The 13,199-nt window shown below is 38.0% G+C and overlaps 1 protein-coding gene across 2 annotated transcripts in view; it reads left to right on the forward strand.

Annotated features, from left to right (window-relative positions):
- The window catches only part of LOC135466306 (uncharacterized), a 161,699-nt gene that overhangs the window by 98,456 nt on the left and 50,044 nt on the right, over positions 1 to 13,199 (forward strand). For both annotated transcript variants that reach the window (XM_064743726.1, XM_064743725.1), the window contains exon 11: positions 3,566 to 3,677. In XM_064743726.1, coding sequence (XP_064599796.1) covers positions 3,566 to 3,677 — 112 coding nt within the window. The remainder of the gene's footprint in view (positions 1 to 3,565; positions 3,678 to 13,199) is intronic.

Consider the following 13,199-nt stretch of genomic DNA (forward strand, 5'->3'; position numbering starts at 1 on the left):
TGAGAATGCTGAGAACATGGAGAACCCGTTCTCGGAGCAGTAACCATAAATGTGAGAATGCTGAGAACATGGAGAACCCGTTCTCGGAGCCATAGAGAACCTAGCATATTACTTGACATTAGTTTGCTGTTTATATTTTAAATACATAAGGAGAAGAGGGGGCCTCCATGGCTCAGTGGGTTAGCGCGCTAGCGTAGTGTAATAACCCAGGAGCCTCTCACCAATGCCGTTGCTGTGAGTGCCAGTCCAGCTCATCCTGGCTTCCTCTCTGGCTACACATGAGAAGGTCTGCCAGCAACCTCCGGCTAGTCGTTGGTTTCCCTCGGATTCTGCTCGGTTTTCTCACAACATAATGCTGGCTGCCGTTGTATAAATGAAATATTCTTGAGTACGGCGTAAAACATCAATGAAATAAATAAATAAATAAACATAAGGAGAAGAAGAGTGTGCATAGGAAAATATGGTCAAAGTACATGTGTGCAGAATGCATGCACATTACACATCTGAACAAAGGTATTTACTATAACATTTAAACATGATAATGTACAACACAGAATGAATGTACACTCAGGTAGCCATGAATTCCCAGCCCACCCGAGAGCCAGCTGTTGTAGTACATGTGATACGTGAGAGGAATGCTAAAGAATAAAATATCGTGTTTTTATTGTTAATTTAAGTACTTTATCATGTGACTTCAGTGTTCAGTAAATATTAAATGCCTCTGTTTTAACTAAATACATGTCCAGTATTGAATTAATTGAAGGTTTTCAGCAAGCTGTTCATCTGTACCACAAGTTTTAAAGGCAGCCAAATTATTTTACTTCGGCAATAATAGCAGCCTTAAGTGGAAAATGTGGTATAATTGATAAAATTATGAGATTGCGCTAAAATGTGTATTTACAGGCCATGCGGTAGAATCATCTCAACTTTTGACCCTGGTGTTAAATGTAAAGTGCTTACAGGTATTGGTGCCTATGATATTCAGATCTGGGTTTTATTAGATATATCATCAACATGTGGTATACATGTACTTCATAACACTCAGTGAAGGGTGTAATCAACACTGGATCTTTGCCAGATGAGAGTATAATTCAGACGGATAATGACCATAACATGTTTATTTATACATGTATGTGTGTAATTAAGTTTTTCCACACATAATAAGGATCACTAGGTCAGAGTGTCGCTACTGCTTCATGCATGTTTCTTCTTAATCCTTTCATGTATACAGGCTACCATCATATAGATGTTTAGTTTCTGGAAAAGGGGCCTCCGTGGCTCAGTCGTTTAGCGCGCTAGTGCAGTGTAATGACCCAGAAGCCACTCACCAATGCGGTCGTGAGTTTCCCCCGGGCTATGCCCGGTTCCTCTCATAATGCTGGCCACCAGTGTATAAGTGAAATATTCTTGAGTACGACGTAAAACACCAATCAAATAAATAAATAAATAGTTTCTAAAAACAGAGTTTTCCTATAGCTGACCCACTGAACAGCTTAGCATAATAAACAAACAACTCCAAGACATTAATATTGATAATCTCAATGTCTGTCATATTTAATCAGCCCAAATATTACTTGGGACGTACTTTATTTATTTTATTTATTATGCCAATGAAAAAGCACTTTATCATTCCGTGGAATTTGTAGCTTTCGAACAACAGTTACATGTCTTTTTGTTTTGTTTTTTTTTACAGTTTGATTTCATTGAATTCTGCTATTCAGTATATATGACAATTTGATTTTACTATGAACGGGGCTTATAGGTTAAATAGTAATGTTAGCATTAGGCTAGTCTTAATTAAGACACATATAATATGTATTAAATTAATAAAACATATTGCATTTATTCCAAGAACTCCTACCAGGGAATTTTCATCTTAATACTAGTACAGCTTTCATCTTACTAGGGCAGTTTTCGCCTTACTAAGGCAATTTTTACATCATGTATAAGTACACTGTAGAATCTTTGTCTTAACAGAAAAACCAAAGTAAGATTTAGAATAAAGGATACAACAGGGAATTTGGAATAAAAGACACTAATCCTTACATTTTGGCGTAGTTTGAAGTTGAAGTTTGGCACAATCTTTTTATGGGTTAGCACTTGATCTACCCTAATTCTTCAACTTTTTCAACCACCACTGCAAAGAGTGTATTGAAACATTCTGAAAGAACAATGAGGTGCAAGAGAAATGATCAGCACGTTTTGTGAAGCTGGCATCTCTTTTGGTGTCATTTTCATAGTCATTGTATGCATAAATTCCACAGAAAAAAGTGCTATAGAGGTCAAAAAAGTTTGAAGATTTACTGTATGTCCATTATAAAGTGTTTTAGGGGTGTTATAATACAATGCGTTATTTGTTTAGTGTAATTCTGTACAAGGTAGTGTGGGCAATTTGAGTAACTGATGTGTGTTGTAAAGATGTCCCATTCTGAGGCTAAGCTTGAGAGCAGTAACAATTCCTGTCGAATTAGGGCCATTGTACCTTGCATTCAATGATGTAGCTTTTGTTAACATCACATACATGTACTGAGCATAGAAAAGCTCACCCAGGTGTAAAACAAAAACCTCTGTCGTCTCACAGGAATTAGTTTTGGTCTCTTGTTTTGTTTTTCTTTTGGGGCTTGGAGGGATGCTTAACCCTGTGTATCTTTAGTCTTAGTTTAGGGCTTAGTACTATTTGTAGAGGTCATGTAAAATTAGTCATTGCATATCAAAGTGGTTTCTTGTGTGTCACGTCGCTATTTGCAGCTGCTCTCGGCTCCAGTGCATTTTCCTCACTGTAATCAGCGTAGACAGAGAACGTCTGACAGTCCACGGTGCTTATAGCCGTAGCATAGCTCACACAACACCGTGCCTTGGCAAGAAGCCTAACTACAAATCAGGGACTCGTCTGATTTAGTACAGCATCATATTTAGAGTCAAGGCAGAAAGTTAGCAGGAAAATTATGTTTAAGGTTGAGGTGGTAGGGCAGCAAGCTTAGCCATCAAAGAAAGGGCATCATCCTTGTCAGCGACGTGCTACCTTTAACTGTCTGGCCTTACCAACCACTCTCCGGGGACTACAGACATAGTCATAACCCTCCACTGCCAGCAGAGGCATCGGAAAAAGTTTGTGTCAAAGGTTGTTGATGTTTTGGAGTTCTTAAACAGCGTGAGCTGTGTTGGAAGTATACCTGTGGAGTTGGAACCCCTTAAGTGTGTAGCCACTTGTTGGCAGCTGAGCTTTGCTTATTGGAGCAGTAGTAAGCCTCCAGCTTCTTCTTTCCCCAAATATTGACCATGTCAGTGACAACCTCCTCCTTAGGACCCCCTCCCCCAAGGGTGGCTTCCTCCCCTAGAATGATGTCCTCACCCCGACCCAGTGCATCGCCTCGTAGGATGCAGAAAAAAATAAAGAAATCCACAACAGACACGTCGTTAGTTCGTTCCAAGTCTTTTCCCGGAGCTAAGAAAGAGGTAAGAGTGTTTATTGTTAGTTTTCTCTCCACTAATACCCATGTACTAATGCATGTTTCTTTTTTTTCTCTCCGTTTTGTTTTTTGCTGCACGGCCGTGTGGATGACAGGAACTTAGCTAATCATTTATATGAAAAGGTGTATGAAACCCAGGAGGACTTGTGTCGAAAACGAAATGAAATAAGACTGGCCAACATGCAGTTAGCAGCAGTACGGGCACAGGTAAGAAGTTTCCTGTTTTATATATTTACAGCATATTTTGTTCTCTGCTTGCTGATATTTGTCGCACTTGAAATTGTAGACAAATTTATGTATTAGTTTAGCTGATCGAAACTGCTGCTTAAGACTCAGAATAGTTATACATGGGCTCAATAGTAATAATAGGAAAGTGGGTTAAAAGCTTGCAAAACCTTTTACATTTTTATGGTGATGCCTTCTTATTATTAACTTTGTTTGTAGTTGTCCATTCTATTGGTTTAATGTACAGTCATGATTAGTTGCCCAGTATTCCATATAGGCAGTTGGTTCCATTGTTTAGATGGATTGCAATTGGTTCCATTGTTTAGATGGATTGCAATTGGTTCCATTGTTGCAATTGGTTCCATTGTTTAGATGGATTGCAATTGGTTCCATTGTTTGGATGGATTCAGGAGTCACGTCGTTGTGTACAGATAAATTTTTATTGTTAAAGTTTATTTTCCTCAATTAAGTTTTAAGTTTCTTTTTGCCTGGCTTATGTGATCCAGATCTTTTCAGATTCTTCTTGTAATCTCAGGTCTGCTGATCTGAGTTAATTAAAACGAGGACAAAATAATGTATTAATTAGCTGTTTGTCCGTTTCCTATATATATATATACATGTTTCAGTGTATTGTTGCCTTTAGAGTCAAAGAAAACATTAAAACGATGTGTATATAACATGAAAGACCATGGTCACACAGAGGGTAATGTGGTACCTGTAATTATAACTTGACTGCATGCACATAGTCTGTTAATTGAGCAACACCCTATGGGTGTGTATACACACACATGTAGGACATAACACCTGTGGCTTGCTCTTCAGTGGCAGCCTACCTAAATTCCTAAACAACAACAAGTTATGTACATTATTTATTTGATTTTGGAGACAAAACTACATGGGTTGGATAGGCCATTGTCGGGGTTTTGTAGAAAGTATAATTTCATCAGTCAATACAAAATAATGCGTTCAGAATATGCTTCAATAAACACCTTGCAAACATGCAAAAAAGTTGAAGAGTTACAGAATATGCAAGTGTAAGGATTTGGATTTCTTATGTAGCTTGATCTTACATGTTCAAAAGAGGACTACCCTAATTCTCCTAATTAGATATTTGTAGTGCTGAAAGAAGAATATTACATTTCTTTCCGAGTCTTTTGGAAAAGAAAAGATATGAGAATGTTGTTTTTTAGATGGTCTAACCATGTGAAGAAAAAAAAAGCAAATATTACTCCTACAGTTACATGTATATTGGCTAAAAACAGCTTAGAGGGTTTAAAGAAGGAATCTGAATCTATAGGTCGAAACAGACATTCGTATACCAGCTGTCAACCAATGATACCGTCACCAAAGCAAACCAAATCAAATGATATCCAGACCAAACTTTGTCTGGGCTAGGATCGATCTGGTCTTGGTGATGAAAATTATTTAAATTACGTATGTAGGTGCCTTGGAATATCTTTCTCTTGTTGAATACCATTGATATCCTCTAATTTCTAAACCATGTAGTTATACTTCAGAACTTGTAGAAGTGTCCATTTTATAGCAGGCAATAATTGATATCTGAATTATGCCTCAGGTATGATATTAAATATCCTTGACTTGACCTTCCCAGGAAAAGACAACAAAAAGACTAAAAGGAAGTCTGTATCAGAGGAAAGACCATCATAAAACACTTCACTGGAAAATAACTGGAAGTTTGGCATTTGCACGAGTGAAAAGCTTTAAAGTACTTCAGATTTTACATTGGTCAGTTAGGAGATACTTCTTTTGGGACCCAGTGGGTATCAATGATGTATGTGTATTTCATGTGTATTTTCTAGCTTGAAAATGTTTGTTTCAAGGTTATTCTGGGCGTGCGTCCATATATATGTATATGTATGTATTCTGAATGCAGATTGGTGGTAAGCGGTATGTGTGAGGGGCATAACTGGCACAAACCTGACATCACTACAACATGCATGTGGTAAAAAAAGGGCCACAGTAAACCTAATTTCTGTTATCGATGAAAAAGTCGTGAGGCATTGAACAGCAATCAAATAAATAGATATTTTTGTGGACAGTGATAAATGGCCTGTCCTTTGATATATACTTGGGGTTATTTTTTTGTGTGTTCTTGGCCTTCATGTATGTGGCATATTGGTGTTAAATATGTCCAAGTATATACATATACTATATATACATAACATGTACACACATGTAATATATACATACGTAACATGGACATACATGTAATATATACATACGTAACATGCACATACATGTAATAGATACATATATAACATGTACATGCATGTAATATATACATACATAACATGTACATACATGTAATATATACATATATAACAAGTACATGCATGTAATATATACATACATAACATGCACATACATGTAATATATACATATGTAACATGTACATACATGTAATGTATACATACATAACATGCACATACATGTAATATATACATGCGTAGCATGTACATACATGTAATATATACATGCATATTCAGAACCTACTCAGTGCAGTGTTTCATAATTATATTACACAGCAGTGCACCAAACAAACTAGTAACTCTAACAAAATCAAGAAACCTTCAAAATCATAATACGCAAGAAGGTTCAAATTCAGTGCAGATGATCAACACAAGGCTTATGCAGTTGGTTGATCAAATAAAATCTTTATTTATTTTGGCACTTGTCTTTAGAAAATTTCTAAATTGGCACAGTCATTGTCATATTCTTTTTGTTACACTAATACCTCTCCCTACCGACCTACATATCTATAATGACCTGTACTCAGTTGTTCTATAATGATGCTAATAAGTTCGACAGGCAACCCAAGATATTTGTTTGAGACTGAGAGTTTGGGAGAAATTAATATACTCAGCTAAAGCTGGAAGGCTGGCTTTGTTGTTTTAGGACATTGAAACCAGCACAGTATTCTCTGTAGGTTAATGAGAAATCTATTCTAAGAAGGACTCCTGCCATAAATTATGAGGTGTTTATTATGGGATGGAATTTTTGGCTGGACCTATGTTGAGAACTATGAGAGTTTTGATTGGAGGAGCAAAGATAACATAGATTTATTAGTCACTTATTAAAGCTTGACACAGCTGCATGGTCTAACAGTATATTTACTTAGTGCTACATACCAATCATTACATAGGTCAAATGCCTACATTCAGTCAATTAATGACTCTAGAAATTTTCATGATGGAGTGCAAATCAGTCTTTTATGTTACATTTTTAAACTATCAAGAGCTGGACAAATACATATGCGTTCACATTTGAGAAATATTAATTTGAAAAAGTGAAAAGATGTACATATGTATACTCCAGCTAGTGGTCGGCCACATGGTTATGTGACACATCCTCAGATTGTGCTATGGGAAGGATTAGTGACTTGCCTTAATCCTTTCAGACAACGCTATATTTTTCTGGTTTAGCAATTTACTTTTACTACATATTTTGTAGGCTTGCTCATGGGAAACTAGTTATAGTAAATACCTGCAGATATGCTGCTAAGTGCAGATGTATCATTTACCATACAACTTTTTACTTGGAACAGGCGTTATATGCAGCCATTGCCAAATGTGTGAAACAGTTGGCAGAGAACAGCATTTGGCAAAAAAAAAAAAATTAGGAGCCTTGTTTTTTGGTGCCACTTTTTCAAGCAATCTTAGGAGGATATAGGTTATGCTTGGTGAATTCAGGCCTTTTGATGTGTATAACACCTTGTATTTTTTATCAGTTAGAAAAGCAGTTATAATGTTAGTGATTTAGACATTCTCCATGCCCCATATTTATGTGCATGTGTTTAGCAATAGATAACTCCCAAGTAGGCAGCCTTTTAATCAGGGCCCAATTGTTTGAAAATGTAGTAGCTAATATTAGTATTAACTCCTATTACCTATCTAAAATCTGAGCCAATCCCTATACAATTGTCAAAGTACAAGTGTAACAGTAGCACATTTAGTTCATAATTTGTATACTGTTACAAAATTATTTTTGGAGTAGGTACAAAGTTGAAGACTTGGCCTAAAGTTGAATCTGCCATTAAGTCCTACAATAGTGTTTAAGAACCGAGCCCAGTAAATATAGCTGCTATCTGTATAGTATGTATATATGCACTGACAGTATAGAAGAAGTCTATTGTGGCAAATCCTACACTCACCAACTTTACTGGCAATGAAAATCCATGTTGTTTTCAATACACTTTTCTGCTGATCTCTGCTTGCCTTCATTTATTTCTGTGATGTGGCCTCTGTGGCCGAGGGGATTAGCATGCCATGGCAGCACAGTGACCCAGGAGGCTCTCACCAGTGCTGTCACTGTGAGCTCATGCTGGCTTCCTCTCTGGCCATGTATTGGAAGGTCTGCCAGCAACCTGTGGATGGTCGTAGTTTTCCCCTGCGCTCTACCAGGTTTCCTCCCACCTTAGTGCTGGCCGCTGTTGTATAAGTGAAATATTCTTGAATATGATGTAAAACACCTATCAAATAAATATCTGTGTGTCTCGCCCACCATTAGACATGTACACAACAACCAATAATTGGCATAGATCAAATACATGCATAAATTGCTAAAAAGGGAGAAAAGAGGTTGCATATTTGTTGAAATATTGATATGTAGATATGTAGATGACTTCTCTGTTTTTTTTGGTTTTGTATCATTAAGTCTTATTTACATTATTCATAAAGAAAATGTTATTCTTTTCTGGGTGTGCCATGATTTTATAAGATTAATTGCTAAAAATGTAAATATCCATTTTTTAAAGAAAAAAAATTATATTTACTTATTGAGTGTCATAAGTACACATCAATAATGTGATTAATAGAAAATGTCTTGTTTGAGACTCGGTGGCCTTGGTAGCAGAATAAAACATTGAATATCTACATGTGTGTCGTGAAGCTGCTGATGTGATCTTATGTTTGTTGCAGGTTATACTAAAAATACTTTCTCTTTTTGTTCTTTGTTAGTTTGTCACTAACATGGCAAAGACTGGTGGCTAATGACTTCAGTGCTGACTTCAGGGCTGTTTCTAAAAGGATAAAAAGATGTCATACATTTAACTAAAAACAAGAAGAAACTTGGCCAAGTCTTTTTGTTAAGTGCTTTTGCTAAACCTTTACCAAACACACTGGAACTTCCTAGACCTTTGTTGTTTTGAGATATATTAGGGCTCTGATGTTTGTCAAAGTACATATATTTAAGTTACTCCAGTGTTAAATTTAACATAGCGCCTATTAAGATAGAGCTGTTGGTTTTTATGGCCTAGTAGGGTTAAAGGTCACCAGGGTTGGTGGTTGAGGACATCTAGTAGGTTTCCTGTACTGCATATCCTTCCCCTTTTTAATGTTGAATTATATATTTCTTATTTTTCTCCACATGTCCATGACATTTTAAATTTGGAATATTCTTGATCTTTTAATTATAAGACTTTTCTGCAGTATTTCCTAAATGCTTCTTCACCAAACAGCAAAATAAAATACTTTATTTCAAATTTTGAGTTTTAAATTTGCATGCTTAGTGCTTTGTATTACTGTATAAACACAACATGCAGGTATGTTTACTCGGTATAACAGCATATTTGCTTTTGCTTTGCTTCCTTTCTAACGTTATAAATATGTTTAAATATTACATTTGGGTAATGGAAGGTAATCTGTGCAATAGCTCTGTTGATTTGCGGTGAAGTTGCAGCCAAACTGTGGAGCAGTGTCTCTTAACCTGTATGTGTAAACAAGAACAATGTGCAGATGAAGGAAGCATGGCTGATGTCTATGGCCTAGTCTCTTGTGGTACCAGCGCAATAAACAGCCTCCCATTCAGTGGCTTGCTGTACTAATAATTTACATCATGAAGATGTTTGTATGTTCCCCTTACAAGGACTGTCTTGCAGTCTTCAATAACTGACCCATGACTGAATATGTTGCAATTTAATTGAACACATTGAAGCTCCAGAAAATACAATGGCTGCATATGTACGGAAGAACATTTCATCATGTAGTGTTGAAGGTGCAGGTGTATATGTATGTTGTGTTGTGTCTTAGAATCTTGATGGATACGTGGCAGTACAGCTAAGCCTGAATTGTCGAATTTGTGCTGTTGTTGAAGCAGATAAATAGCACATGTTGAACCATGTGATGAATTTGTGCTGTATTAGCCGAGCTTGTTGGGTTGGGGAAGGGATGGGGAAGGGCGAGGGAAGTCACTAAGATCATGATGTTTATACCAGTGGACAATGCCTCACCCTGGGTGGGAGAGTGGATGAGATTTATTGCTTGTCTATCTGGGTCTCCAGCAGGGGGAGGGTCCAGAATGGAGACCAGAATCTCTCTGTCTTTCCTCCTGACAGCCAAGTAGTGAGCACATACATGTGCATGTATATATAGAGCCACTGTGGTGCTGTTTGGACCACTGTCTTCAGGTACAGTGGTCAGCAGTGTAGGTAAGAATATAGCCATGGATGCCCACAAAATTGTCAGCATGACTAGTACTCTTTCATTTTATACTCACTGAACTCTTGAAAAATGTGATATCATAATTTGTGTGGAATTAGGTGGGCCTCGTTTGGACTAGGTGGGCCTAGGTGGGCATTGGTTGGACTAGGTGGGCTTAGGCGGGCCTAGGTTGGACTAGCTGGGCCTCAGTGGGACTAGGTGGGACTATGTATGTATTGCCGCCTTTGTTGCAAATCTTCAGAAGGCTTTTTTTGAATCACTTCATGTCACTAATTAGTCTCTTTAGGATTTAAACCTTGAGATATATATGTATCAGCAATACACTGAACCCTAAATTTCCTATAATGCCCGTGTTTGAACTATGGTGTACCACTAAGTGTGCTCAGAGAACAGGCCAAGTACCCCATCATGGTCAGTGGGTAATCTATAATGCCTGTGTGTGAACTATGGTGTACCACTAAGTGTGCTCAGAGAACAGGCCAAGTACCCCATCATGGTCAGTGGGCAATCTAATTTCCGTCCTACGTCTGGCAGTCATTAACCTCTAACCCTGGGAGTCTCTCTCTGAGTGTGTTTTGATCGCCTCACAGGATTATTGTCCCTATTGAAAACAGTCACTCAGTCACAGCTGTAAATGTCCGCAAATCATGCTGCAGTTTATGCAGGGATGAAAACTTTCCATTATTAATCACCCCTTTTGTAGACATGCAATGAGATGTTAAAGAATGACAAACATGAAAGCATGAACTATTGCTGAAATGCATTTACACCTGTGTATGTAGACTATTAATTAGAGGAAAAAAATGATGGCAGCATCTGTCAGACATTTATGAACAGTATCCCTGCCTGGTGTCTTGTTAATAATAGGTGTGTTAGTGGATTACAGGTGAGGTGTTTGTAATACCACAGGTGAGAGCTGGCTACTGAGTCAGATCATCACAGATGGCAGAGCTTTACACATAGCTCTCTGTGATGTTCCAGTACTTATTGCAGCTGCTGAAAGTCCGCAGAATATATTATACTCCATCCATTGGTATACTAGGATTTGACCGTTATTCTTGACATGACTTAATAATTAATGTTTGACAGTGCTTGGATCCGTCACAGTAAACTAACATTGTCAGGAAGCTAACATAAGCAGAACACCGCTATGGTTGATTGCTCTTGAAGTCTAGGGCCACTTTCACAAAACTTTATAAATCAATTTTTCATAACTTTTCTTGTAAATGACGTGGCCTTATGGCACTATAACCCAGACAAGGTTTTTTACAGAAAATGTTATGAGTAATATGGTTACGAAGTTTTGTGAAAGTGGCCCCTGTTGTCTGCGATGATAATGCAGATTAGTTTCAGTTGAAACCAACTTTGGAGACAGTCTTCCATAACTTGATTTACTGTGATAACCCTTGATGTCGGTGTACATGTAAGCGAAAAACAATAATGGAGGCAGCATGTGTATATTTCAACGTCATGTTTAAAAGTCTAGGAGGGGCCTCCGTGGCTCAGTTGGTTAGCGCGCTAGCGCAGCGTAATGACCCAGGAGTCTCTCATCAATGCGGTCGCTGTGAGTTCAAGTACAGCTCATGCTGGCTTCCTCTCCGGCCGTATGTGGGAAGGTCTGCCAGCAACCTGTGGATGGTCGTGGGTTTCCCCCGGGCTGTGCCCGGTTTCCACCCACCATAATGCTGGCACTTTGATCACTTTGGTGGCCAAATGGGTAGGGCGTCTAGCCGCCTCGAGGTCGGGAGACCCTAGATCAAACCTGGGTGGGATCATACCAAAGATTTTAAGTGACGATACTAAAGATATTAGTGAAGATATTAAGTCAGCCATTAAAGCTGAATTAATTAATAAAGTAGTATTCCAGAAATGTTCTAAAAATATTTAGAAAATTCTACATCAACAAAATAAAAAGCAAACAATCGTCAGTACTTTACCACTTATTTGGTGACGCCATTTTGCCATGTTGTGGCAATCTAGAGTGACACCACAAAACCTAGCAGCTCTCCTGTACCATCGGTATTAAACAATGTGACAATGAAAAAATACAAACAAAAAGGCCTGATACCCAACCAGAGAGTATGAGCTCTGTTCCGTGTTCAAGGGGCCGATGTTTTTTTTAGTTTGACACTTGGTCAGGACGATTTTCGTGAACACAAACGTTGTGTTTTAGCGGTCCTGCTCGTCCTCGTCCTGCATGGGTGTAACCATTTGGCCTCGTTGGCTGTACCAACTTAAGGGAATTTACTGAACATAGTTCTCATTGATAACAGACCCTTTCATTCAGATTTTGGGAAGATATTGTGCTAATAAATGTGACTTTGCTAAAGAAAAATAATGCAAAGTCACAATATTTTTCTTCAAGCAGTCACTCTCCCGAGGCGGTTATCTTGCCAGCTCACCCTGACAAGTTACTGCAGTATCCTGTCCAACATGACACGGACGGCCGTTCTCAGTTCCCTGCTCATAAATCTGTAGTTCAAAATGTATCAGTCTAACACTTATGCTAACCATATGCTAACAATATGTGTCTATTTACTATAAGAAACCACACTGACACTCGAGAGCTAGTAGGTTTTTTGATTTGACAGCCAATTATCATGTGATGCTTTCAGCACAAGTGATTGGCCAAGTTTATAATGGCTTCTCATAGGGAATTGTCCATCAGTGCCATATCCCCAAAGCTGAACTTCTTATTCTCAGCTTTCAAAACTTTATAGATTTTTGTATTTTTCTTATTTTTCTGTGATAACTGTGTCCTATATCATTTTTTCTATGTGCATATAGTGGCAGACTTTATGTTCAGTTTAAAAATGGTATTTGTTGCTGCCTTGCACTGAGAGGTTAGAGCAAAGAAACAGGACTGGTTGGCCTGGTGACATCAGCAGGATACTGCAGTGGTGGCAGCACTTTGGCAGCATGGACACGCACTGCCACATGAAGACACAGTATATGTACACAGTATATGTACTAACAGAATCCTCACTGTTAATATAGTTCACAGAAAACCTACCTGTGAGATGAGTGGCACGCTTGTCCTAATTTG

Source organism: Liolophura sinensis, chromosome 6, assembly GCF_032854445.1.
Source record: "Liolophura sinensis isolate JHLJ2023 chromosome 6, CUHK_Ljap_v2, whole genome shotgun sequence".
NCBI classification, from domain to species: Eukaryota; Metazoa; Mollusca; class Polyplacophora; order Chitonida; family Chitonidae; genus Liolophura; species Liolophura sinensis.